Source organism: Dipodomys merriami, unplaced genomic scaffold, assembly GCF_024711535.1.
Source record: "Dipodomys merriami isolate MVZ:Mamm:240054 unplaced genomic scaffold, mDipMer1.0.p SCAF_30, whole genome shotgun sequence".
NCBI lineage: Eukaryota > Metazoa > Chordata > Mammalia > Rodentia > Heteromyidae > Dipodomys > Dipodomys merriami.
The window spans coordinates 19,283,974-19,311,172 of record NW_027204493.1 but is presented as its reverse complement, the minus strand read 5'-3'; the positions used below and the strand labels follow the sequence as shown (position 1 = coordinate 19,311,172).

The 27,199-nt window shown below is 34.9% G+C and overlaps 1 protein-coding gene across 1 annotated transcript in view; it reads right to left on the bottom strand.

Annotated features, from left to right (window-relative positions):
• The window catches only part of Zswim6 (zinc finger SWIM-type containing 6), a 195,912-nt gene that overhangs the window by 19,099 nt on the left and 149,614 nt on the right, over positions 1–27,199 (bottom strand). The window contains exons 5-7 of the mRNA XM_070041243.1: positions 7,625–7,804; positions 2,093–2,269; positions 1,680–1,826 (exon numbers count right to left, since the gene is read on the bottom strand). Coding sequence (XP_069897344.1) covers positions 1,680–1,826; positions 2,093–2,269; positions 7,625–7,804 — 504 coding nt within the window. The remainder of the gene's footprint in view (positions 1–1,679; positions 1,827–2,092; positions 2,270–7,624; positions 7,805–27,199) is intronic.

The following is a 27,199-nucleotide window of genomic DNA, read 5'->3' as shown; positions in this document are numbered from 1 at the left end:
AATACAATACTTTGTATTATTCAGAAATAAAAAAACCTTTGGCCAATGAATTTGTGAGTATGTGAGTTTAGAAAGAGAAGGATTTCAAAAAAATTTTCTATAGGGTCTTTCAATGTATCTTTCAAACACTGGTAATGAAGTAAAGAAAAAAAGAACCAAACAGTAATCATGTATCAAGGCTATTTATATTCTGATCCCACTGAGCTCCTTTTTCTTTGTTTTAAACTATAAACTGTATAAAAGTGCTATTTAATATTCATAGTACTTCCAATAACAAAGGCACTAAAATTTAGGATAAACTACTACTTCCAAACTCCAGTATATTTCAACAACTTTTAATATATAATACCAAAGGATTAAAACATAACCAAGAAAAAAAGCTGAATAGTAACTAAGATTATTCTTAATTAAAAGTAAAATCAGAGAGGAAAAACTAATCAAACCAACTAAAGAAACATAAAAATAAAATTTATACCTAAAGATGAACAAGAAATATATAACCAGATAAAGCACATACATTTTGCAATCTGGTAAGTCCATTAAGTATGGAATATCACTTTTATAATTATTCAAAATTGAGAAGACCAATAAATAAAGATAAAAAGAAATGTGCTCTTGTCAGTTGATGGTTCATCAAATGTCAAAATCCAGTAGCTTTTTTTTGGTCAGTCGTGGGCCTTGAACTCTGGGCCTGAGCGCTGTCCCTCAGCTCTTCAGATTTTTTTTTTTCTTTCATGCGATTGTTTCTAACGCATTTATAAGATTATCTCTTTGTTGCTTTCTATGTCCCTCCCCCACGGTATAACCCAGGCTTTCACTGTATTTGATGTTGGTATAATTTGTGGAGGGGAAGGGGAAAAACAAATCATTTAAATAGGGATACAGGTGGACCCATTGCAACAATGAGATGTACAAGTCGTTATGTAGAAAGCAAACTTTACAACTTTGGTGGGAGGGGGGAGGCGGGGGGGGCGTGGAGGATTGGGCGAAGGGGGGGAAGGGATGGGAAGGGGAAACAAAGGAGGAGGCTACAATGCTTGATAAGAAATGTACTCATTATCTTGCCCATGTAATTGTAACCCCTCTGTACAGTATTTTAAAAATAAAAAAAAAGAACTGAAAAAAATCCAGAAATTGTGTCCTGGTCATCTTAAATAATGTATCCTGTTTTTTAAATTAGTGTAAGTCTTAAGAGTTCCAGGACTTGTTTCAAGTAACTTTATGGAAATTAACTATTTTGATTATCAGCAACTCTAAGAAATAGGTTCTTTATTGAGCCTTTTTCTACTAAAGAGGAATATAAATCAAAGCTGTCATTGCCTAAAGTTGCTCAGCTGAGACTTAATGCTGAGGTTCAAGTATACTCAGTCTACCCGCAGACTCCTTACTGTTAAATACTCTTGCACATAATAAGGTGTTTGACTAATTTTAAATTTGGATAATCCAGATATTAATTACTCAAAAAAAATCTTAAAAGTTAGAACTAAGAGATTTTTCCCCCCTTACAGCATTTAACCTACTAAAAAAGGGACTTAAATTTTTTTTACAGATCATTTGTAAAATAATTTTAAGAGAGTGGTAAACAGACATTTTTATAGTTCGATAGTTTTAAAAATCAAAATCTAGGGATGTCATCACAGTAATCCCATTTTAATGGAAACAAACTCCTTCACATTCACCTTTTTTTTGAGTTCGGAACATTTCCAACTGTTTTTGTTGCTGTCTTCGTAATGTGTTAACGATGGCTATGGCCAGTCTCAGCGCCTCTCTGGGGTACCCATGAGAGCGCAATGCGTCCACTCGTGCGCAGGCCGTAGGAACATGTTCTGAAACAGAAAGCCAAGTGGATAATGTTACCACTATCACTATAAAAGCAGGATTTAATAGTAAGATGTTTCTCTCAAAATACTATTAAAAAGATAGGAGATGACATTTCTGAACTATGCATTTGAATGAAAATCTCAGCTTTTACTGCCAAGCATTCATCCATTTTCCATTGAATCCCTTAGGTTTCTACCTCCCACTCCAATAATGCTATAGAAACTAAACAAAGAAGTAAGTCATGGAATGTCTTTCCGGTTTGGTCACTTACCATGCCAGAGGGGCCACCCTCGGGAGTCAAAGAGAGAGTTTTCAGTGTCGTCATGGTAACAGTAGTTGGTGTATAGGTCACTGCTGATAATGTGCTGCAAGTGGCTATCCTGCCAGTGGAGATCACATGCCTCAATGGCTCGAGTGAACACTGTCCGATGTGGCCTGTTCGATGAATCTGTTTTTTCCGTAATTCAGAAAGCCATGTCAGATATTATTCACATATGACTAAACCAGCCATATCATTTTGTGGCCAGATGTTCATGAACACACTTCCAAACACTGTCTTGCATCCCCCTAAGCAGAAGGGTGAATAGAATAGTCTCATATCCTAAGTGCTAAGAGGCAGTCAAGCCCAAAGAGCCACTATTCATTCTCTTGTTTTATCGAACACAAACATTCTATAGCCATTAAAGCTATTGTTAAGGCATTCTGTAAAATGAATTGTCAAGTCTAGTTTCCATGCCAAATACACTCAAAAGAGACACTTGGCAAAAAAATAAAGTCACATGTAAACTCACTGCTCCCCATTTCTGAGGTACTGTGGTGAGCTTCCCCTGATTGGATCAACAGCTCTTACAAACACTGTGCAAGAGATGTGACACCAGCCATGGAACCTTTCAGGAAGACGCAGTCAGCCTCAAAAGTATGCATAAGGGTTGTGCTTTTGGTTGTATTTTTTAACTATATTGTGCGGTTTTGCACAATTAAAACTATTATGCTTCTTGGGATATAATAATTAAATGAAACTTTATATCCCAAGGGGCATAAATGCATGTATTTAACATTTCACAAAGCCACACAACATAGCTACAAAACAAACCAGCGCACTTACCTTGGCCCTACAGGCTGCCTCCTGACTCCTGGGCAGGTTCCATGGCTGGTGTGATGTCCCCAGCATAGTGTATACTGGGGGCATCACAAAAGAGCAGAAGCATACACTCCGAAGAGGGTTCAAGTTTCAGGACCTGACAAGAAAAGAAATGTTTGGGGAATAAAGGATATTCTCACCTCAGCTCCTGGGATTATTCAACTCCTAAAGAGGCTACCTACACTTCCATCCCACTCCAAACTTACCTTTCACTATGGCATAAATCTTAGTAATAATTCTCCATTGAAAATTGGAGTAATGAACTACTTTCACATATGTGTACTTGGTTCAAGTATAACCCCTTATTGCTCTAAGAATCAACTAAATGAAAAGCAAGACCTTCCTTATAATAGGGTTTCATCTTCTTGTCTCTGAACACAAACAGAAGGGAAAACACAAACAACAAAAAAGTGAACTGAGACTGGAAAACTCACGTGGTCCAGTCTCTTTATTCTGCTGGTAGAAGCAAAGAGTATGATAAAGTAACTTGCCAGCTCACAGAGCCAGTAGTAGCTTTCAGAGTCAAAACACAGACATACTTCCTATAAATTCCACTAATCAGAAAGGCTTTAAACAAAGTCTTTTTTGGAAAAAAAAATCTTAAGACATCTTTATTTGCTATCTTTGTTACTGTGTCTATTGCTCTCTAAGTGCTTGTTACTTTTTCTGTTTCTCTTAATTCCAGAGAAAATAATAACAGAACCTTGTAAGCTCCTAGAAGGAAGAAACTAACTTGGGCACTGCACCATTATACCTAGTAACTTCCTGCTTCAACAAAAAATTATTGATCACTCTTATCTTATTAAGATTTTAGGTTTACAACAGTATACAAAGGTGAGATTGTTGCAGTCATTGGGCTTTCTAGAGTATGACAGCAGTATTATCTCAGCTCAAATGTCTGCATCTTGATGGCAGACATAACAAAATCTATGGATTACAGATAGTTTAAGAGGCATAAATAATGATGTAGTCCTTACTAGAATTAGCACCTGTATACAAGGCAGAATGGAAAGGATATGTCCCACCTTTTACTGCTTTTTTAATCTAGTAGGGCTTTTTGTTAAGCAGAAAAAATATGCCTAAACCCAAAAAGGAATTGATTATATGATCTCTTACAATCAATCAAGTCTCACATAAATAATTTTCAGTGGTTTTGTCATCTCATTAGTTTTGTTTAGTTTAAATACTAAATTTTATATCTACAGAGAATTTAAATAGCACCCTAGTATTGTGCATTTATTAAAAGAATGAGTTCTACATGTTGATTTGGTTCACTATCTGTGATACTATTAAATAAAAGCAAGCTGTAGTCTTATTCCATGAACAAAGTAAAAAAAAATGAAATGTTCACATGTTTACATGTGACTCTGGTAGCACACAGAAACAAAAAGGCATGCAGAGGTTTTAAACAATGGTTAACTCTAAGAGAACAAGAGCACCAATAGTAACAAAAATCCCTCAAATTCTCATGAATGATATTTAATTGAAAATATCTGAAAATAAGAAACACAATTTTTAAAGATGTACAGTTGCTAGATATTGATGGCTCACATCTGTAGTCCTAGGTACTTAAGAAACTGAGATGTGAGGACAGTACTTTGAAGCCAGAAAGTCCAAGAAACTCTATTGTTAATGAACCAGCAAAAAGGTTGGACTAGAGGCATGGCTCAAGTAGTACAGTACCAGTTATGAGCAATGCATAAGAGCCCAAGTTCAAGCCCCTGTTATCAGCACACAAAAATGTACAATTGGAAATGTATTTTGATTAGATCTCAAAAATATTATCAACATTTTTTTAAGCTGGTCCTGAGGACTGAACTAAGGGCCTCGGCACTGTCTCCTGAGCTCTTTTTCTTCAAGGCTAACGCTCTACCACTTGAGCCACAGAGCCACTTTCAGCTTTTTCTGTGATTAATTGGAGATAAGAGTTGTGTAGACATTCCTGCCCAGGCTAGCTTCTTACCACAGTTCTAGGATCTCAGCTTCCTGAGTATCTAAGATTATAGGTGTGAGCCACCGACACCCGGCTATGATCAACTTTTACCTTGATGTCTACTCATTCAGTTTCTGCTATAGGTCTGAAAAAACAAGAGAAATAGACTGTCATGACTAAAATTTTGAATGATAAATACAAAAAAAATTGTAATAATTTTTTGTGATACTACTTAGGTTTGAACTCAGGGCATTACAACTTAAGCAATCTAGCTTCAAATTTTTAAGAGTTTTAAAAATAAAGTGTATGCAATATTAACCTTGAGAAGTTATGAAAAGCAAAAAGGGAGTGCAGGTGGCTCACACCTAGAATCCTATCTCCTCAGAAGGCTAAGACCTGTGTATTATAGTTCAAAGCCAGCCCAGGCAGGAAAGTCCATGGGATTCCTATCTCCAGTAAATTACCAACACACACACACACACACACACACACACACACACACACACACACACACACACACACACACACACACACACACACACACACACACACACACACACACACACACACACACACACACACACACACACACACACACACACACACCAAAACAACCAGAAGTGAGCTGTGGCTCAAGTGGTAGTGTGCTAGCTTTGAACAAAAAATGTTCAGGGAAAGTACCCAGACCCTGAGTTCAAGCCCAGAACCAGTCTCACCTGCCCCACCCCCCAAATTAAAACAGAAAAGGGAAAATTCTAATTTATTTATAAGAATTAAAATTTGCTATCATTCTGGTATACATAAAGAACTACTTTCAGAAGTGGCGCTGTGGCTCAAGTGGTAGAGCACTAGCCTTGAGCTGAAGAGCTGAGGGACAGTGCCCAGGCCCAGAGTTCAAGCCCCACGACTGACAAAAAAAAACAAACAAAAAACAAAAAAACAATACTACTTTCAAAGTTCATTTTTACAATTTGCCTCAACAAAGGTAGGGATTCATAAACCTATCACATTCACTCTATAATTTGCAAATACATGAAGTACTGCTTGAGATCTGCCCATTTGTATACTTAGTCCAGTTGTAATGCCTGATTTCTTGATTCTGCAGCCCATCTCTAGGCATGTCTTTTCTGATAGCCCCTCAGAAGGCAGTAGGTGTTCTGCTAAAAGCTGGTACCCTGGTGTACTTAAGCACAATACCTATGAATTCCTACTTTCAGAAACTAGGACTTAAATTTATACTGCCTTGACCAAACTATAAGTAAAATAAACTGTGGCGTCTCTGAGGTTGCATCACTTCTTAACAGCTTCCTAATAAGGTTTATGGAATGTCTGTATTTAATCAAAGGTAATACAGTAAGTAGTTAGTAGAAAAGTATAATATACCAAAATGTCAGTCCTAAAGAATCAGTGAGAAATGAAACACACAACAAACTACCAAGTATAAAAACCAGAAGTATATTAAAGATACTGCCTGTGTAGATAAGAGCAAACCCTTCCCTGGAAATGGAAGAGAATAAATACTCAACAGTTTAAGTTGAAAATTCTAAGCACACAGGAAAAAAATAATTGGAGGGAGGGGGGATGAGAAGCACATTCATTTTCTCTTAAAATACTGAATAAAATCATCTTGAGCAATAAAGACAGGATGAAATTTTCAAATGATTTTAGACAAACGAGAGCTAAACATTTATTTCCCAAGTCCTAAAACTTTTTTAATGGACTACTATATGGAATAATAATTTTCTTTCTTCATAGATACTGAACTGTCTATTAACATTCCACTCAAACTCAGTGCATTGCACAGCCACTGTGTCCAATACAGAGAAAATTAATAGTCTTGATCCTAGATGCCCTAAATGTCATTTAAATCCTACTTCACTTCTATTATGACTTTAAATTTGTCTCCAATTCCTCTGATTCCCCAAGAAAAGGCACAAAATCATACAAAAAGCAGTGGAATGAATTGGATAAAACTGTATTTGTAAGAGCTAACTAGTTAAGAATTTAATTTCAAGAAAGAATATTCTAAACTAGAAAGAAATATGATGCCAAGGAAGTATTTTTAAAGATGGAGGGAACTTAAACTAAATGGATAAATCCAATAGAGAAAGAGAAACTGAAGGAAAGAAAAAACAACACAGAAATGATAGAGGTTCTTTTAGAAACATGTACAAAGATTTCTGGGTTGTCTCAGAGAATGAAGGGCACTATTTGTCTGTTGTAGGTAGGAACAAGTATAATAGATAAAACTTTCAAATGAAGAATTCCCCCAGTCCAAACACAAACATCCCATGCTCCTCAATTTACTGATAAAATATCTCTTTGCTATATTCTAAACTTAAACAGCAGTCCAAATATGAATTGACCAAGAGAGATGAAAACATTGTTCCTCAAACATTTTAGTACTTTGTTTCATAAAATATTATTACCTTAATTCCATAATTTTTAAATTAAAAACTTCAAATGAAATCATTAAGTGGATCACTGCCACACATATAAATATGTATATTATATCTGTATAGATTGAGAATTTTTTAAAGCATACAAGATATCACAGTTAAAACACATGCATATATTCAAAGTTAAAATGTATTAAATTCTTGAACGATAGTTAAAATTCTAAAGTAGTTAAAATCATTTCCCCACATATACTGTCAATCACCATTATAAACACACATACATACACAAAGATGTGGATATCAACTGAGCAAAGATTACAATGGACTCACCTTGGTTGGCATTTGCACCCTGAGGCAGAGCATTGGTTAAGTTGGGCAATTCACTGCCATGATTCCCATCTTCCCACGGACAAACATCAACGCCGTTCCACTTTTTCAGCTGTTTTAGCCAGCTGGTCTTCTGTTCCAACTTGCAATGGGGATTTAAAACTATACACATCCACAGAGCACCTAAAAGAGGAGAAAGAAGTAATTTCAAAAATTACAAAAGTACCTAATGCTAACAACTAAAGAGGAATTTTAAATCACTTCAAGATGGATGTGTTTATTGTTTTTATAACATCATTTATTGCTTACAAAGTAAGCAACAAATTTAACACAGACTTTAATATAAGACACCTCAAGTTTGAACCAAAGATCCAAAATACTGTTACATATAAAGATAAAATGTACTATGAATGCGGCAATATACCATTTGAAATGATTCTGGGGAAAAAAATACCCTACTTTCTAAGATCATCTTTTTATAACAACATAATAAGGGCATGCAGTAAACACAAATCATTACATAGTCTCATAAGAATCTCAAATTGTTTATTCATTAGTTAAAACACATATGTGCATGTACATACATATAAATGTATACTATTTCTGACATTTATACTATATAGACATAGAACATACATATACACACATATATACATATAGAACAATGGAGCACAGATCATTTTTAGTAAAAACTCAGTACATATTCTTTTTCTTTTAAGCTCAAGGCCGTGCTTGAGCACAACTCCACTTTAGCCGCAGCTCCTCTTCTGGCTCGATGTTTAATTGGAAAAGCATCTCAGGGACTTTTCTGCCCAAGCTAGCTTCAAACTGAGCTCCTTAGATCTGAGCCTCCTAAGTAGCTACAATTACAGGTGTAAGCCACCAGCATCCAGAAGTAAATATTCTTTTCAAAACAAAATTCAACAGTTTTTTAACTTTCTTTTCCTTCTAAGAGAACAAGAAATGTTTCTCTTTTCTATTTCTTCTTACTTTAACCCTATTTACTAAAATAGGGTTACTTGTTAAAAACAAAACCTAACAACTAAAATCCTCAAAGATGGCATGATAACGTATACTTATAATCCTAGTACTTGAAGAGAGAGAGAGCTTAAATGTGGAAAGTTTAAGACTTCAGTTTAAGACTAGGTTCCACAGTGAGTTCCAAGCTTGCCTGGGCTATACAATGAGACCTTGTCTCAAACAAACAAATACAGACATACATGCTTGAACATACTTCCTTAAATAATGTAACAAAATTCAACCATTTCATATGAAAACGCTAAGTACAATATTTCTACATGAATAATATAAACAAAAATTTCACAAGTTTTTCAAAGGAAAATCACAAATTTAATCATCTGAACAAAAGTGACCAATTACTTCTTTCTTACTTTCTTCAAAGTATCAGTTGACTCAAGAGAATATTGCACAATTTAACTAATTTTTACTTTGATACATCAATGTAAGATAATTTTAGTAATCCAAAATTATTCACAAGAATTTTGTTTTTAGAAAAGTCTCTGTGCATTGTAGTTTTAACCATTTTGTTCTATCCAAGTGAATAATGAAACTGCTTGTTTTATTTATCCAAAAGAAATGCTTTCCAGTCTTTTATATTTAGAGTATCAGATATTTTAGGTATCAAGTAACTTAATAACATAAAATGACAACCTACCTAAGCTTCAATATTTATAATCTTTCATTTTGGCTAATTGCAACTTTTTAAAAAGTATGGATGAAATTTAAAACCTAATAATCTAAGGATTCAGAAATAAATAAAAGCAAGCATATTGAGGAAAGGAAATGAAAAGTTGAAATAACTCATATGGGTGTGATTTTTCTGTTATATCCTCTTCTTTTTGAAGATTAGCTCCATTAAAAGGAATTTTATAAATGCCATATGCAGCAAAATCTTGAGAGTAACTTTGTTTAGTTATTCTAAGTACTAGGAAAATGGATTCCCCAAACCAGAAATGAGAAAGGGGAATTCCTCAAGTTCTGTCATACTGTTCGTGCATAAGGCAGAGCCAGAGCTTTGAAAACACAAATTGGCACTACTGCCATAAGATGATAAAACAAGTTATAGTCTGAATCTACCCTGGTTCATTGCTTGCTTATAACTGTTTTCTCTAATATCTAGATGATTTTAATAGAACTTTGGCTTTCATAACACAGTATTTAAACTAACCAGTATTTAAAATAAAATTACTTGGCTTACATATAAACAGGAAAATATGAGCAGTTCTCAAGGGAAAAATCAACAGATGCCAGAATGAACAAGATATTGGAATTACCGGAGGTTCATGTTACATGAGGAGTAGTAGGTAAACACTATTTAAATGAATAAAATAGCTGTCTCAAAAGTGAAATCTAAACTAGAATGACAACTAAACAAAAATATTAGAAGTGAAAAAATAATGTAAGATTAAAATATGCACTGAATAGGATCAATACCAGAATAGAAAGGCAACGTATTGAACTTGAAGATAGACATGATCTCATCCCAAGAACAAAAGTACCTAGGATAACAGTTAAGTTAGAACCTTAAGGACGGGTTAGAAAATATCAAAACTTTTATTGGCATTTGTGTCACTGGATTGCCAGAAGATGATGAAAAATTAGAAAGTTTGGAAGAGATGATAGGTGAAAAATGTCTAAAATTGGAGAATGATATGAACTCATAGATGTAACCAGCCAATCTCAAAAAAGATGTATAAACAAAAAGTCATGCACAAATATGCCATTAGCCAAGCCACTTAAAAGTAGACACAGAAAAACTTGAAAACAGAGAAAAGAAATGATCAGATACAGAACAACTTAAATAATTATCCATCTCATTGGAGAACCCAGAGAACAACAAAATACAATGGAACAATATCTTAAAGGTGTTTTTTAAATAAAAGAAAATGTTTGGGCTTTGCCCTGGTGACTCATGCCTATAATCCTACCTACTCAGGAGGCTTAGATCTAAGGATCACAGTTTAAGCTAGCCAGGGAAGGGAAGTTCATGAAATTATCTCTAATTAACCATCAAAAAAGAGCTTTCTCAGTGGCAAAGTGCTAGCCTTAAGCAAAAAATACTCAGGGACAGCATCCAGGCCCTGTGTTCAAGCCTCGAGACTGGCAAAACAGAAAACAAAAGCAAAGCTGAAAAGTCAACTGAGAATTCTACAGCCAATGAAAATATTATTGGATTCTATGATGGTAAGCTACAGACATTCTTGCAGCAGCAAAAATGCTATTGTATTGACTACCCAAAGGTATGCTCTAAAATAAAATTTAAAAACCTAGTACTTCAAAGATAATAAAAAGTTTTATATTTGTGAATATATTAATGTTCAATAAAATTTTATATTTAAGTGGAAAAAATCTAAGTAGACTTTATATATACACAATGGAATTCTACTCATCCATCAGAAAGAACTTTACTGTACCATTGGTAAGGAAATGGAAAGACTTGCAAGTAAGCAGATTCAGAGAAATATAGGTTGGCTGTTTTCCCTTATTTGTAGTAGCTACATTGTACCTATCAATGGCTGTTTTCCCTTATTTGTGGTAGTTACTTTGTATCTATCAATCTATAAGTAAACAGACTGGGTGGTAAACAGGGATTGCAAATGAATTAAGTGAAGTAGAATATATTCTATGCAGTGTAAATTGTCTAAGTCTTTTAAAAAGACCAAGTCAAAGCCAAAAAAGTAAGTACCAGGAAATGGGTACATGCAATAGGGGCCTGTGGGGACCAAGGGAGAGAGATAGAAGAATGAAGCGGGAAGATGAGAGAATGCTGACAAACATTCATTGTAAATAGGACAGAATTGAGAAATATAAGAGAAGAGGTAGGTGGAAGAGGGTTGAAGATGCTGAAGTGATGACAGAGATCAAGATACATTGTAAATATAAACTGGTCTGTTAAAAGGCAAAAAATAAAATATGTAGCCAAAATTTAAGATAAGCAAGGTGATAATGTACTTAGGGGCCAAATTAACCAAGATGCACTGAATTCATGCTTTGGTAAATGACATCACCTTTGTACAACTACTTAAAAATACTTAAAACATTAAAAAAAACAAACAAAAACAGCTACCAGTATCAGAAATTAAAGAGGAAACATCATTACAGATCCTAGAGGTATTATAAGGTTTATGGTATAATTGTGTATTATAGTATCTATAGGTACTGTAATGTTCATAAGGGAACACTATGAATAACTTTATGCCCATAAATTATACAATTTAAGTAAATTTCTTTAAAATCATAAGCTACCAAAGATCACTCAAGAAGAAATAACCAAGTCATATATATATATATATATATATATATATATATTTATATGTCCCAAAGAAATTGAATTTGAATCTGAAATCTCTAATAACACAGATATACATTTCCCAGGAAAAGTCTATCAAATCTTTATGAAAAGTGGTAGAACACTTGCCTCACATGCATGCGGCCCAGAGTTCGATTCCTCAGCACCACATAAACAGAAAAATCCAGAAGTGGCACTGTGGCTCAAGTGGTAGAGCACTAGCGTTGAGCTGAAGAACTGTGGGACAGTGTCCAGGCCCAGAGTTCAAGCCCTATGACACACACACACACACACACACACACACACACACACACACACACACACACACTCACACGCATGCACACACATGTACACATACATGCACACACACACAAGCGGATTGATTATACATAGTATCTTCCAGAAAATAGGAGCAACAATGGTTGCAACATGTTTTATAAAGCCAGAATTATGCTGATACAAAACCAGACAAAGACATTACAAGTAACTCTAATATCCACAGCAAACATAAAATTTTTAAAAATCCTTAACAAAATAATAGCATGTGTAATTAAGATTTTAAAAGGTGAATAAATTACAACCACATAGGGCTTTTCCCAGGAATGCAAGGCTGGTTCAACATTCAAAAATCAATCACTGTAATTACTAATATTAGAAGACTAAGAAAGAAAAATCCATACAATCATATCAACAAATACAGAAACAAGGATTTGACACAATTCAAAATCTTCTTATGATAAAGCTTTTAGAAAACTAGTAATAAAAGAAAACGTAACTATGAATGCAACTCCTTTAAGATAAGACAGAAGTGTATTCTTACTATTTCTATTCAGCATCATACTGTAAAAGTTTTAAAGCTAGACTCATTGGCGGAAAAGGTCAGATAATGTGATGTCAGGAAAATGAACCCTTAGATATGTATTTTAATGTTTTTTTCTTTCATGCATGTGTTTCTAACGCATTTAGAAGATTATCTCTTTGTTGCTTTGTATGTCCCTCCCCCACAGTATAACCCCTGCTTTCACTATATTTGATGTCAGTATAACTTGTGGAGGAGATGGGGAAAAACCAGTTGTTTAAGGATACAGGTGGACCTGTTGCAACAATGAGAAGTACAAGTTGTCATGTCCAAAACTAGCTTTACAACTTCGGTGCGGGGGGGGGGGGGGGGTGGGGGGGAAGGGGAGGAAGGAGAAGGATTGGGATGGGGGGAGGGGGGAGGCTGGGAAGGGATGTGAAGGGTAAACAAAGGAGGAGGCTGAAATGCTTGGTAAGAAATGTACGCATTATCCTGCCCATGTAATTGTAACTCCTCTGTACAATATGTTCACAAATAAAATTAAATTAAATTAAAAAAAATAAAGCTAGACTCATTGGAAAAGAAAATAAAAAGGCCTCTGTTTACAGACAACTAACCAAATAAAACTCCAATAGTAAAAAGTCTAGTAATATTTAAGTTCAGAGCAGAAAGCAAACACAAACACAACCTGCAGCTTTTTCAGATAGGAACAACTGAAAATTAGGAAAGTACTATAAAAATATTTGGCTTATGATTCTAACAAAAATGTCTAAATGTTTTTCATTTTAAAGGTTATGAAATAATGATGACAGAAAGTTAAATTTTTAAGTGAAAAGTTATTACATTTATGAATTGGAAAATTCATTACTGTTAAGATGTCAATCATTTCCACATTATCTATTGATTCAACATAACCTCACTCAAAATCCCAGCAGGTGCTTGTATACTGGCTGACAAAAATAGAAATATAATAGCCAAAATAATTTTAGAGGAAAGACAAAGCTGTATTCAGAGAGCCTAAATCCAAGATTTCTTATGAAGTTTTGTAGTAATAAAAAGTGCTGCTGGGCGCTGGTGGCTCACATTTATAATCCTAGTTACTTAGGAGGCCGAGACAGTTCAAAGCCTAAACAAGAAAGTCAGTGAGACAATTATCTCCAAATAACCCCCAGAAAACCAGAAGTGGTGCTGTGGCTCAAGTGATAAAATGCTTGCCTTGAGCTGAAGAACTTAGGGACAGGGCAGAGGCCCAGAGTTCAAGCCCCACGACTGACCCTCCCTCCCTCCTCTCCCCCCCCCTGCAAAAAAAGTGCTCTATTGGCAGGATTAGGTGCATAAACAAACAAAAAGCAACAGAACAACTCAAGAAAAGACCTACACAAATAGCTGGGAAAGTTTGAATTGTCAACAGCCAACACTCTAAAGCTTGATCCTTGATCCTGAAAAAGGACCAGAGGCAGATCAAAGCATCCCATACAACTTATCACTATACTACTTGACTACCCTTCCACTCAGCATTTTGGCTGTTTTATTCATAGGGGAAATTTACAATGTTTAGGTAGTATAATAACCCTATGGCTCTCATTCTGTAGCTAGTCACAGATCCACAATTAGGAACAGTCATTTCACTTTCTTGCTACCCATTCTATATTTCTCATACCTTCAGTTGTACCTTTGTGGCTGTTAGTTAATTCATGGTTCAAAGTCAATTTTATGAAAAAAAAAGGTTCATTTGTTTCAACATCTATCTTGAGATAGTTAGAATCTCATGAAGGAAAAAAAGAATCTAATTTATAAAATGGATCATAGACATACATATAAAATTTACAACAATAAAACTGTGAGAGTAAAGATCTATAGAAGGAAAATTGATAAATAGGCTGTGTTAAAATTAAGAACTTTTGGTATATAAAAGGTAAGAAGAGTTAGGCACTGGTGGCTCATGTCTCTAAACCAAGCTACTCCAGAGGCTATGATCTAAGGACTGTAGTTCAAAGCCAGCCCAGGCAGGAATGCCCATAAGACATCTCTAGTTAACTACTAAAAAATCCATTAGTAGTTCTGTGGTTCTCATCCTTGAGAACTTCAAGTCCCAAAACTTACGAAAGGAAGGGAAGGGGATGGGGAAGAGAGGGGGAGGGAGGGAGGGAGGAAGGAAGGAAGGAGATAAAAGAAAAAGAAAGGAAGGAAGGAAGGAAGGAGGGAAAAAGGGAGAGAGGGAAGGAGGGAAGGACAGAACAAAAAAGAAAGAAAAGAAAGAAAAGAAAGGAAAGAAAGAAGGAGGGAAGGAAGGAAGGAAGGAAGGAAGGAAGGAAGGAAGGAAGGAAGGAAAAGAAAGACTGTAGAATAGAGGAAAATATTTGCAAAATCATTTATGTGGCAAATTTTATATATATAATATACACATTTATATCTAAAGGAGTCTCAAAACAATGAGAAAAAAGAAACCAATTAAATACATCAAAAAAGAAAGGCTATGAAGTCATGAATGGATGTGGAGGAAATTTATAGTACTATGTGAAAGAAACATATCTGAAAAGGCACCATACTGTGATTTATACATATGTATGACTCCAACTGTGTAACATTCTGGAAAAGGCAAAATGATGCAGGAAAAAAAATCAGTGATTACCAGGGGATAGGAGACAGAAAAAGATGAATAGGTAGAAAACAGATTTTTTTGGACAGTGAAACTACTCAGAGTGTCTATACTATTATAAATGGAGGCTCTATGCCATTTTACATTCACCCAAACCCATGGAATATGTAATATCCACAATGAACTCTAATATAAACCATGGGCTTTGGATAATAATGTTGTATCATCAATGTAAACTCAATAACTGTGACAAAAGTAACAGCCAATTTGGTAGGAGACATTGATATGAGAGAGGCTATAGATTAGAGGGAGAAAAGTGTTAGATGGGAAATAATTTTTTAGAAACCACTCTAAATTATTTTGTCTTCATTAGAAAAGAGGAAAAAGATATTGCACCAAAGGAAAAAAATGTTGGCAATTTCATCTAAAAACATGCAAAATATTTCTCATTAGGAAAATGTAAATGAGTACTACAATGTACCTATTATAATAGCCACAATCTGGGGAAAAGACTTTAACCTGACAAGAATTTTAAGCAATGATAAGTTGCTTCTGGAGTGTAAAATAGTATATACACTCAGGAAAGTAGTATATTACAACACAATCATCTGTCAAGTCCACTTGTAGAGATTTGCCAAAAGACCTTAAAACTTACATTCATACAAAACCTTTACAAATACGCTTATAGCAGTTTCATTTGGCAATGAAAAAGAATGAAAACCATCAGTGTTCTTCAGCTGATGAATGGATAAACTGGTATATTCATATGAGAGAACATCATTCTGCCATAACAAAAAACTAAAACACACACACATCTCAAATAAAGAATATTTTAATGCACTTAGAATTATTTAATGCATGTATGGTATATATTTTATAGTACCTTATGGTATATATTTTATAGCACCTTAAGGACTGTACAACCTTGAAAATTAAATAATCATTATCATAATTAACAGTCATCTTTTATTGGGAGCTCACTATATGCACCTGGCACTTTATTTAGGGATTTGCAGTCATTTCTCGTTAAATCATTACAATAATTATCCATAGTCAGAATTACTATTGCCACTTAAAAGCTGAATGTCTTAGTCCACTTAAGTTGCTGTAAGAAAATACCATTAACTGTGTGGCTTATACAACAGTTTTATAACCTCCTTGTTCTGGAGGCTTGGTGTCCAAGATCAAGGTGCCAGCAAACTCAGCATCAATTGAAGGCTCATTCTTAACAGATGGTGCTTTCTTGCTGTGTCTTCACATGGCAGAAGAGGCAAACAGTCTCCCTTGGGCCTGTCATTTAGGCACCACTTCTACTCACAAGTCATTAGAATCTAATCACCTCCCAAAGGTTCCACATCTCTTAATAGTATCACCTTGAGAGATAGGATTTTAACATGTGAACTTGGTGGTTTTGCAAAATTCAGATAATAGCAATGAGAGAGAAAAAGTGGAGGGGAAGTTTAAGTTTTAAAAAGCAAAATCCTGAATATTCTTCACAAATTTTTCTAAGAAAAAAGAAATTCATAAAACTTACCTTAGACTTTCATGTTTATAATTCTAATTAGAAAATTTCCATTTTGCAGAATGAGAATTGTTTTTAAAAGTGTTTATTAATTTGCCTTGTAACATTCCTTTATTTTTCTCTCCCTAAAGAGAAGTTTTATCCTGAAAGGATGTTCTTAATGTTAGATTCCAGTTCACTGCCATAATAGATGTCATCTTTTATCTTAAGTCACCATTACAAAAGCTGTAATTAGCCTTAATAACCAAGTTAGCCAAATTGAGTAAGTCATTCCTTGAATTTTATTAATTCAGAGTCCCACTTTAGGCATTTGTCTACTTCCCCCCACCATTCCTGAAGTATGTGTAGCTTTAAAAACGAAGCATTTTTATGACTTAGTATTTCATTCTGCTATTTCTCTGATACAGTAACACTTTTAAGGATTCAGCAAAAAGAAAAAAACACTGAAAAACAAAAACATAAAGGAAAACAACAACAAAAAAAACCAGGCCAGAGCTAACTCATGAGAGTTTTTGATGTCGGTATAATTTGTGGAAGGGAAGGGGAAAAACAAACCGTTTAAATAGGGATACAGGTGGACCCATTGCAACAATGAGATGTACAAGTCGTTATGTTGAAAGTGAACAACTTTGGTGCAGGATGGGGGTGAGCGGGGAGGATTGGGTGGGAGAGGATGGGAAGGGAAAACAAAGAAGGAGGCTACAATGCTTGATAAGGAATGTACTCATTATCTTGCCCATGTAATTGTAACCCCTCTGTACAGAATTTTCACAATAAAAAATTAATAAATAAATAAAATAAATTGAAAACCTCAATGTCAATAATGAAAATTATTAAATTATTGATATACGCATTATGTAGTTTTGGAATTATCCATGGCATATTTCAGATATTTTCTCTCCTATCCAGCATGCTTTCACTCTTTTTTTTTTTCTACTACTCCACCTAATCTGCAATCAATGAGTGATTTTAGCCAAAAAAAGGCATGATAAAATAAGGCCAAGTAAACCAAACCTATCTTCAAGAAAAACAACAAATATTTTCACTAGAATAAATGCTTCCAATCTACCTAATGGTCTTAAGACTGTTCATATTCTATATCTGACCATAAAACTGGACAACATGGGCAGAATCATAACAAAAACTAACCTGAAAGCTTTTTAGTGACTCCTGCATTTTACTGATAGCAGAGTGCCAATGGACTGCACCCGTTCTTTCAGCCAATGAAGGCAACAAGAATTAACTGCAGTCTTCAATAATCTTTTCCATCGTATATTTAGATGCACAATTATCACCAGCAATTCCCCCATCTCACTTATTATTTGACATTTAAAACACAAATTTTTGATCCACAAGCAGACTGCCAGCCATAAGACACAAAAAGGTCTCCTCTTCCATGATAATTTCATTGCCAAATGATGAGCAAATGATGCAGTGCTTCAATTCTATGCTGACTCTCCTTCAAGACTGATCCTTTTAAGATGCAAGAAGTGCATGCTGCCAAGTCACTTTAAGACTCAGGCTCAGAAACTAGCCAAATGGAACCTCAACCTTAATCTGTTAGTCAAATATTTACAAAATTCACTCTGATTTCAGGGCAAAACATAGATCTCATCTTAACACAAGTGTAGCAAAGAATCTGGACACTTCAAATCTATCACAATTATCAAGAAAGATTAAAAATCTGTTAAGATGATGGAATGAAAAACTAAGTTATTTGTCATTCATTTTCTATGTAACCAGTGTTTTTGGTTTTTTTTTTTCATTTTGTTTTCTTTTGGTTGGTCATGGGGCTTAAATTCAGGTCCTGGGTGCTGTCCCTATTCTTTTTCAGTCAAGACTAGTGCTCTACCACTTTGAATCAAGTGCCACTTCTGTTTTTATGGTAGCTAATTGGAAATAAAAGTCTCATGGACTTTCCTGCCCGGGCTGGCTTTGAACCATGATTTTCAGATTCCAGCCTCCTGAGTAGCTAGGATTACCGGTGTGAGCCACCAGTGCCCAGCTTATAACTTGTTTTTTGGGTGATACAGAAAAACGGATGGCTTCATGTTTGCTAGGCAGTCACTTTACTACTAAGTCATATCTCTAGTGTTTTTAGTGTGATAATATTTATTGGTTTTACTTTTCAATAAACATTTAGCTACAGTCTTGCCTGAAATTACAAATTAACTACTCAGGATGTAAAAAATGAATTAATTGGGCTGGGAAGATGGTTCAGTGGTAGAGCGTTTGCCTTGCATGCTTGAGGCCCTGGGTTCAATTCCTTAGCACCACATAAGCAAAAAGAAAAAAGCTGGAAGTGGCGCTGTGGCTCAAGTGGTAGAGCCCTAGCCTTGAGCTGAAGAGCTGAGGGACAGCGCCCAGGCCCAGAGTTCAGGCCCCATGACTGGATCTCCCCCCCCCCCAAAAAAAAATTGAACTCATAAGATATTTAGATTTTCAAAGAAATAAATTATTTTTTCTACAACATCCATTATCATATAACATTTAAGGATAATAATACTGTCTTACAGATCTGAAATTTAAGAAATTTATGGCAGGTCTTATGGGGAAATTTAGTACACACATGTTAACAATTTCCCTTCTACAAAACAGCCTTGCTTTGTAGACTAGTGATTCTCAACTAAAAGTAACCAGTCCCTAAGAAGCATTTAGCAACCTCTGATATAATTGTGGTTGTCATGAAAGAAGGGGTGCTGTTGATGGCATTTAATGTTTAAGACTCAAAGATGTGGCTAAACAAGCAACACTGTAAGCAGACCTACATAGCAAATATTCAACATAAATGTATATATATATGAATATGTATATGTAAATATGTGCAAGTATATATTATATAAATGCTACATATATATAATGAATGTGGCTATAATAAAGTTCAAGCAAATCACTTAACAATTGAAAAGAGTTGACATGTTTATATGAAACTCCTTTGTATAACTATTTAAACACACACACACAGAAATGAGCTGTTCACTTGAACAACAAAAAAAAACCCAACCAGTTATTGAGAAAAAAAACTAACAGTATATAAAAGGTATCCAAATATACATCACTATCGTATTAAGTGCTGGTTTGTATGCTAATTTTTATCTCTTCAAGGAAATTCTAACAATATCAAGATATACATGTTAGGTTTCTAATTATAAACTACATTTAAAGTTTTTAATGCCTATGGTTATGGTATAGAGACTACTAGGTCTAATTTGACTAACATTTCTAAAAGTGAATGACACCTACATTTATTTATCTGACAATACTGCTGTCATTTACTGTTAATCTCACATTAACCCTTACTAAATACTGTATACACTGTCACTCTTACAAACACAAACAAAAAGCACTACTCTGTAGATAAGAAAACTGAGGATCAAAGAGAAGCAGAGGTTGTACTGCTATTAAAAAAGGAAGCCAGGATCTGGTCCAAGGCTCATGTTCTCCCAAATCATTATTCTTTTAACACTATGGTATTTAGCTTTCAATGTAATAAAGTTCTTAAAAGTTAAGATCCATAAATAGATAAATAGGTAGGTAAGTAGATAAGAGATAGATAGATAGATAGATAGATAGATAGATAGATAGATAGATAGATAGATAGACAGATTCCAAGTTTAAAATGTTCATTTTGGGGCAGAAATATTTCATTCCTCATATTTCCATAATATAAGACAAATACCATATTTTTAAAACTAAAACTATGAAGTATCCTTAACTGTACACCTAATAAACTCTGCACTTCATTTACCATGTGTTCTCATGTACTTAGAACTATTTCTCCCATATGGAGAAAGTATATCCAACAAAGAACATAGGCTTATATAAAACAGCCTAATTAAACAAAAAAATCCATTTTTCAAGACTGATAAGCACAGAAAATAATTTTGTTGTAGAGTAAAACACTAGATAAACAACAAAAAGTTCAACTTATCATTCAAGATTCCTTATTCAAATTGGAAGATATCTATTATCTCTGAAAACATTATGGTCATGTCTGTTAGAATAAAGACCATATTAGCATTTCTGGTGTAATGTGTGCATATGTGATTGAGTACAATTTCTGCCTAGAGGAGTATATTGCTAGATAAAGCATCATAACGTGACGGAGTAAATCAGCTGGTGATTTGCACCAGCTGGTGATTCTCACACTCAAAAAGTTCTCCAGGTTTGTTAATATCAAGTCAGTTCAGCATAAAAGCTATACATTTTTGTGGGAGGAATGGATTAATCAGAAGTGTATATTTTATAAATAATACCCTTGGAAATGTTTATAAATGCTCTCTTCCATTTTCCAGGAAGATGAGTAAATATTACTTAATGGTTCTGGGGGAAAAACCCATAGGAACAGTAATAGTAGGGACAGGACAATGGAGAACAGAGGAACAGAACAACCAATACAACCTTGTCTAATAGGCAGAGCAAGAAAGGTCAATAGTTTCATTTTCCCCTGTCACAAATGTAGAAAAATTATGGCTGTTATGTGCCAAGTAGCATTATTATATTTTAATTTCATGAATATTCTTATGAAGTAGTGTCAGGCAAAGTAAAACAATCATAGTATTTGCAAGTGTTTAGCAATTACCAAACAATTTATAATGGTTACCATTATTTGTTTCTATTCTCAGAAGCTATTATAATAATCTAGAATTTCATGTGTAATCTAATTAACAAATCATACTATTTATAGGCCATGAAATGCCTAATTGCAATCACAATTGCAGATCACTGGTATAACTAGTTATGCCAGCAAAACTAAAGTCACAAATTTCTTGGGTCAGACCACACCAAAACTGTGACCCTAACTATTACAGTACTGTTATCAGTATAATGCAGTACTAATCTGTTAGTCACCTCATGTTTGGAAAATAAATTTAATTGGTAAAAACATTCTTCTTTTAATTTGATATGCTAGGTTTCATTTTTTCATGTTTTTGGGAAGTTTTTAAAATAAAATTTCAGGGACACTATAGATTTTTTAGCTTGTCCTAGTCACGCAGGGCTATATAACATACAATTGGCTTTCATTTAACCAGCTCTGAGAAAATTCTAAAATAACTTTTTTTTATCTTTTGTGTACCAGTCTTGTACTGTAACTGACTGAAGCTTTTTTTGCTCAAGGTTGGTGCTCTCTCATTTGAGTCACAACACCGCTTCTGGCTTTTTGATGGTTAAGTGAAAAGTTGCATGCACTTTCTTGCCCAAGATGGCTTTGAACTGTGATCCTCAGATTTCAGCTTCCTAAGTAGCTAGTATTACAGCATAAGCCACTGACACTCAGCATATGCTGCTTTTTACTTCTCACATGTATTTTTTCTTGACTAGATTGTAGGATAAAGTTTCGGATGGAATTATTTACCACTGGACACTATAAATAGAAGGCTCTTTTTAACTTGCCTACTAGTCTGGCAAAGCATTTAACAGTCCACCATCCATGTTTACATATAAATGCTCCCCTGAGCTACTGCACAAAGATTTTCCTTTCATTTGCCATGGAGAATCAATTTAGGACAAAGATAATCAAAAGCCCTACTAAAATACAATCAAATTTTTCATTCATTATTATCATTCTGAACTATTGATAGTCCAGTAAACCCTTTGGAATTATACTTGTTTGAGAATCCCAAGAAAGTTGGTTCTTGCAGTATTCTAATTAGAAGTATAATTTTGTCCATAAAACCAATTTCTTAATGCATTGACTTTTCTGAGGAATTTAGAAAGAATTTAAGACTGGTGTTGGGTTTCTTAGACAACAGAATGTTTCATTTTGCTCTAATTCATTCTATTACTGAATTAAACTTTGATGTATTGGTCTTGACAAGTGCTTCATGCTGATTGTATTGTGTATGATAGTATAATCACTCCCCATGCATTTCCCACTGGCTGGCTGATTAATGCAATAGATTACCTGCAGCACTGATGGCAAGAGGAAAATCAGTGCCCTTCTGTACTTTAAACTGTTTGTATTTCAGTATATATGTGTGTTCTTGTGCACATATGGGCTGCCACATGGACAGGGAAGATAAAGCAAAAGAGTGGGAAAAAGAGGACACAGTGAATATGTCTTTCAGCTATTAACTATAAAAAATACTTGTGTTGCTTCTTTTTGCACAACAGAAAATAAAGACTAATTAGGAATTTACCAAGATGAGCAAGTAGGAAAAAAATGGAGGTTTACTAGGACTCTATCCCATTTAAGGGAAAGGAGTGGGAAGGCAAGTTCCGGAAAAATGTTGCTATTGCTGCTGCCTCATGCCTCTTAATGCTTCCAAAAAGGTATACAGCATTATTCATTCATTCATATTCACAAACATTTTGAGAGAGAATCATATGTACATACATACATATATATATATATATATATATATATATATATATATATATATACACACACACATATATATGTGCAGGCCAGATATGCTTTTGGTTTATTCCCTTTACAAGGAAAAATATTTTTTTTCAGGGTTCTCTCTCATTAGCCAAAGAGAAGGGAAAAGGGGGGTAACATATTCAAATGGACAATAACACCAGGGTAAAAACAATTAGATCAAGCAGGGTGGCCTATGCAAAAAATCTCAGCTACTTTAGGAGGGGATGTCCTAGCCAATGAGGTTAGGTGTGGTGGCACATACCCTGATCCAAACATATACCCTGATCCAAACATAGGTAGAAAATCAAGCCTTAGATAAAAAGTGACACTCTATTCTAAAATAACAAAGCAAAAAGGACTGAAAGTATACCTCAAGTGGTAGAGTGCTTGCTTATCTAGTTAAGGCCCTGAATTCAAAACCTAGTACCACCAAGCAGATGTGTGGGAAGATAGCAAATAAATTAGTTTTAATGTTTCAATAAAGAGCAACTGACAAGACTGCCAGTATTAAATACAATGTTTTTTAATGGTTTCAAAACAAAACAAATATCTCATATTCCTTAGTCTGCATGTTTGGGGGAAAAAAATAACACCTGTGTTGGATTGGCCTGTTATGCAATCTCCTTGCAGGGGGCACTTTTTTTGCTCTTAGTAGCATTGTGAAAGCATTCTCCCTAGCAGGATTTCCTGTAGATTCCAAGCTTATATTTCACTCAAGTGCCCTGTTTTGGCATCCTCCCTTTCAACCCTTTGACCTTGCTCATCCACAAAGAAAGACTGAGGCTTTCAGTCTAAAAAAACATTTCAAGAGTTGAATGCTTCTCATACTCTCTGCAAGTTTGCTACAGTTAAAAAAAAAAAAAAAAAGTAAAATTCAGGAATGTCTTCAGAATGAAAGGGCTAAGAAGCACTAAAATAAGGTTTAGTTGGTCATGGACCCAAACCAGCAATTTGACTTTCTATTTCAAAGGTAATACTTCTAACAGAAAGCAATTCAATAGATTTGAGTGAGTTAGCCACATTTCTGAAAGTTTCTATCACTATTCCTGATTGCTTTGCTACTTGGTCAGAGTTTAAAAAATAAACTTAAAAGACTAGTTATTAACTCACTTTCGTGAGTATCCGAAAGTATCTATATGGTACTACAGAGGCCCTATTCTTACTTTAATTTCAGAATATTTTCGTGTTTCGATTGAGGGGCTTGAATTTAGGGCCTGGGTGCTGTCTTGGTTTCTGCAGCCCTCTTTGTGCTCAAGGCTACCATTCTACCACTTGAGCCATAGAGCCACTTCTGTTTTTTGAGTGGTTAACTAGGAAAGGAGTCTCATGGGACTTTTCTGCCTGGGCTGGCTTCAAACCATGTTCCTCAGATCTCAGCCTCCTGAGTAGCTAGGATTATAGATTCTAGGCATGAGCTACTGGTGCCTGGCTCTCCGTTTTTTAAATAAATCACAAAAAGATAAGTTTACAGCAATCTCACAAATATTCATTTACTATAAATTATTCAGTGTCCTGTCCCCCCAACATAAAAAGTTATTAATGTAATTTACTCTTTGCTACACCCAATAGGAATGACTACTAACCAGCTTATTGAAGTCAGTGATTATAATGCACATAGCTTTCATCTCAGAACATTTTTATTGTAGGGAAAAGCTAATATATACCAGGGACATAAGTCATGCTTCTGTGCTAAAGAGGACGCTGTATCCTTTTCTTAGTACTTGCTTCCTCCCCCCTTTTGTGCAGCAGGGATGGGAAATATATAGCCATGAGTTGTATCAGGCCAGGATAGACACACATGCATCGCATCAGCTTCCAAGGGCCATCTGCCTGTACTGATAATTTTGTATAGCTCAAAACTAATGTTACAATATCCAAATCGCTGTGGGCACAAAGGTTCCCTACCCTTGCAAGGGATTCTACTGGACAAGTTCTGAACACCTGTTGCCTTGGCACAACTACTTTTCATATCCTTGGGGTTTCTTTCCCCCTTATGCATCTACCTAAACTTACATCAGTAATAACATTTATATAACACCTTGTTTGTACCATCATCCATCTAGAGCAGCCTAAGTAGCTGTTTCTGCCTCCCTGAACATTCCCCTTTGTTCTCATTCCAGCTCTTTGGCATCCTTGATTCCACAACAAAGTCCTTGGGAATTCGAAAGGCCTTAACATGAGGATTCTTAAACCTCATTTATATTTCAATGCTGCTACTTCAAGGTAAGAAGTGTCTTTCTTCATTTCCAACCTCCCTCTCTCTGTCTACTTTATCATGATAAGACACTAGATTGACAATCTTGCAAGGAAGAGTTCCCCTGCCAGATTCCCTTTTTGGTAGCTGTTTCTAGAGGGAAAGAACAGTACTGACACATAGGAAAAGTAAGGAGAGAACTTTTCTAGAAATTCCTGTGAGAGAAACAGGCCACACTATACCAACTCTGATTGCTGTTAGTCATTAATAATAAGAGTATCTTCTATCAATAGGCTTGTGATGTAGAAAAAAGTTAACATAAAACAACATAACTGGAACCTATTCTTTGTATAAATAATACTCCCAGAATGCCACACGCACATGGTAAAAATTAAGTATATTACAGTTAATTGCAAGCATCTTAATTCCTAGCCAAATCACCACAGTCTATATTTACAGTAGAATTTTATGAAAACATACAAAGAGTGATCATCAATACAAATTATCTAAGTTACCTAAATTTGTTACAAATTATCTAACTATAAACCTAAATAATTTAAACTATTTCTTTTAAGAATGTCCAATAGGTTAGGTATTAGAATCAAATGACTTTAATCCTAAGAAAGTCTTTTCTCTTTATTTTCACTCTTCAACAGTTCATAGTATTACACAAGAACAATTTATCCTATTTGCTCATTGTGCAGAAATGCATTCTTTCTTTTTGCTAACTTTGTGACACAAACTAGAAATTACTTTAGCTATGTAAAGAAGCAGAGAATAAACTTCTTTTCCTCTCCTCACAGTAGAAGAACTCAGATTCTTCTGGCACAGGAAAACAAAGCAGTCCGTTTTTAAAGAGTTATAGTACTGCATGAACAGAGAAAAAACCCTGATTCTTGTAATAAGGACCCAACAGCAGAGAGATTTCTGACAACAGCTCCGGAGAGAAGCAGTCTTCAGAGAAAATACAAGTGACAAAGATCCTGTATTTAGAAGAAGATCTGAATAATGCATGGAGAAAGGGAAACCAAGATAAGAGCACATACCCCCATTCCAGAACAGGACATACCCATATGTAAGAGGGACCTGCAGATCTTACAGACCATATGAGATCAATTGTGTTGGCAATTCTACTGTTGTTATTAGGACCAGATACAAGCCAGAACAAATAAACAGTGGGCAAAAGGTCTTCACTGGCTCCTTACCAAAGGGAATATAAAATCTTCCCTGGATCTCATCTGTAGCGTGTAGTATCTGTATTTATGATAATCTTATTAAGCTGTTATATAATATTCCCAACAGCATGCATTTGGCTATTCTCCATTAATGTATTTATTTTCCCAAAGAATCTGAAGTTAAGAAAGTCCCTGGAAATATGGTTCCAGGTGGTTGACTAGACTACACTAGGGCAAGCTCAGCCAACTAGTGCCATCAGGATAGTGGCACCGTGGGCAGACAGGTCAGGCAGCTTTGCCAAGACTTAATTCCATCTATGCAAGCTTCACTTTGCAGTCTTTTCTGAGTAGAAAGAAGCATGTAATAGTTTTAGAAAAAGAGCTTGTTTAGTACATTACCTTTATAATAATAAAATTACATGAAGAAAAAAAAAGAAAAAGAGCAGATGATGTTGTCTAGTTTGGGGAATCAAATCCCTGTCCTGTTACTGTGACTTCAGGCCAATTTCTGTAGCTTTCTTATGCTTTAAATTTCTTACCTGCAAAATTAAGGCAAGTAACTGTGTCCTAATGTCATTTTAAGGATTAAACAAAACAACACAAGCAATTAAGA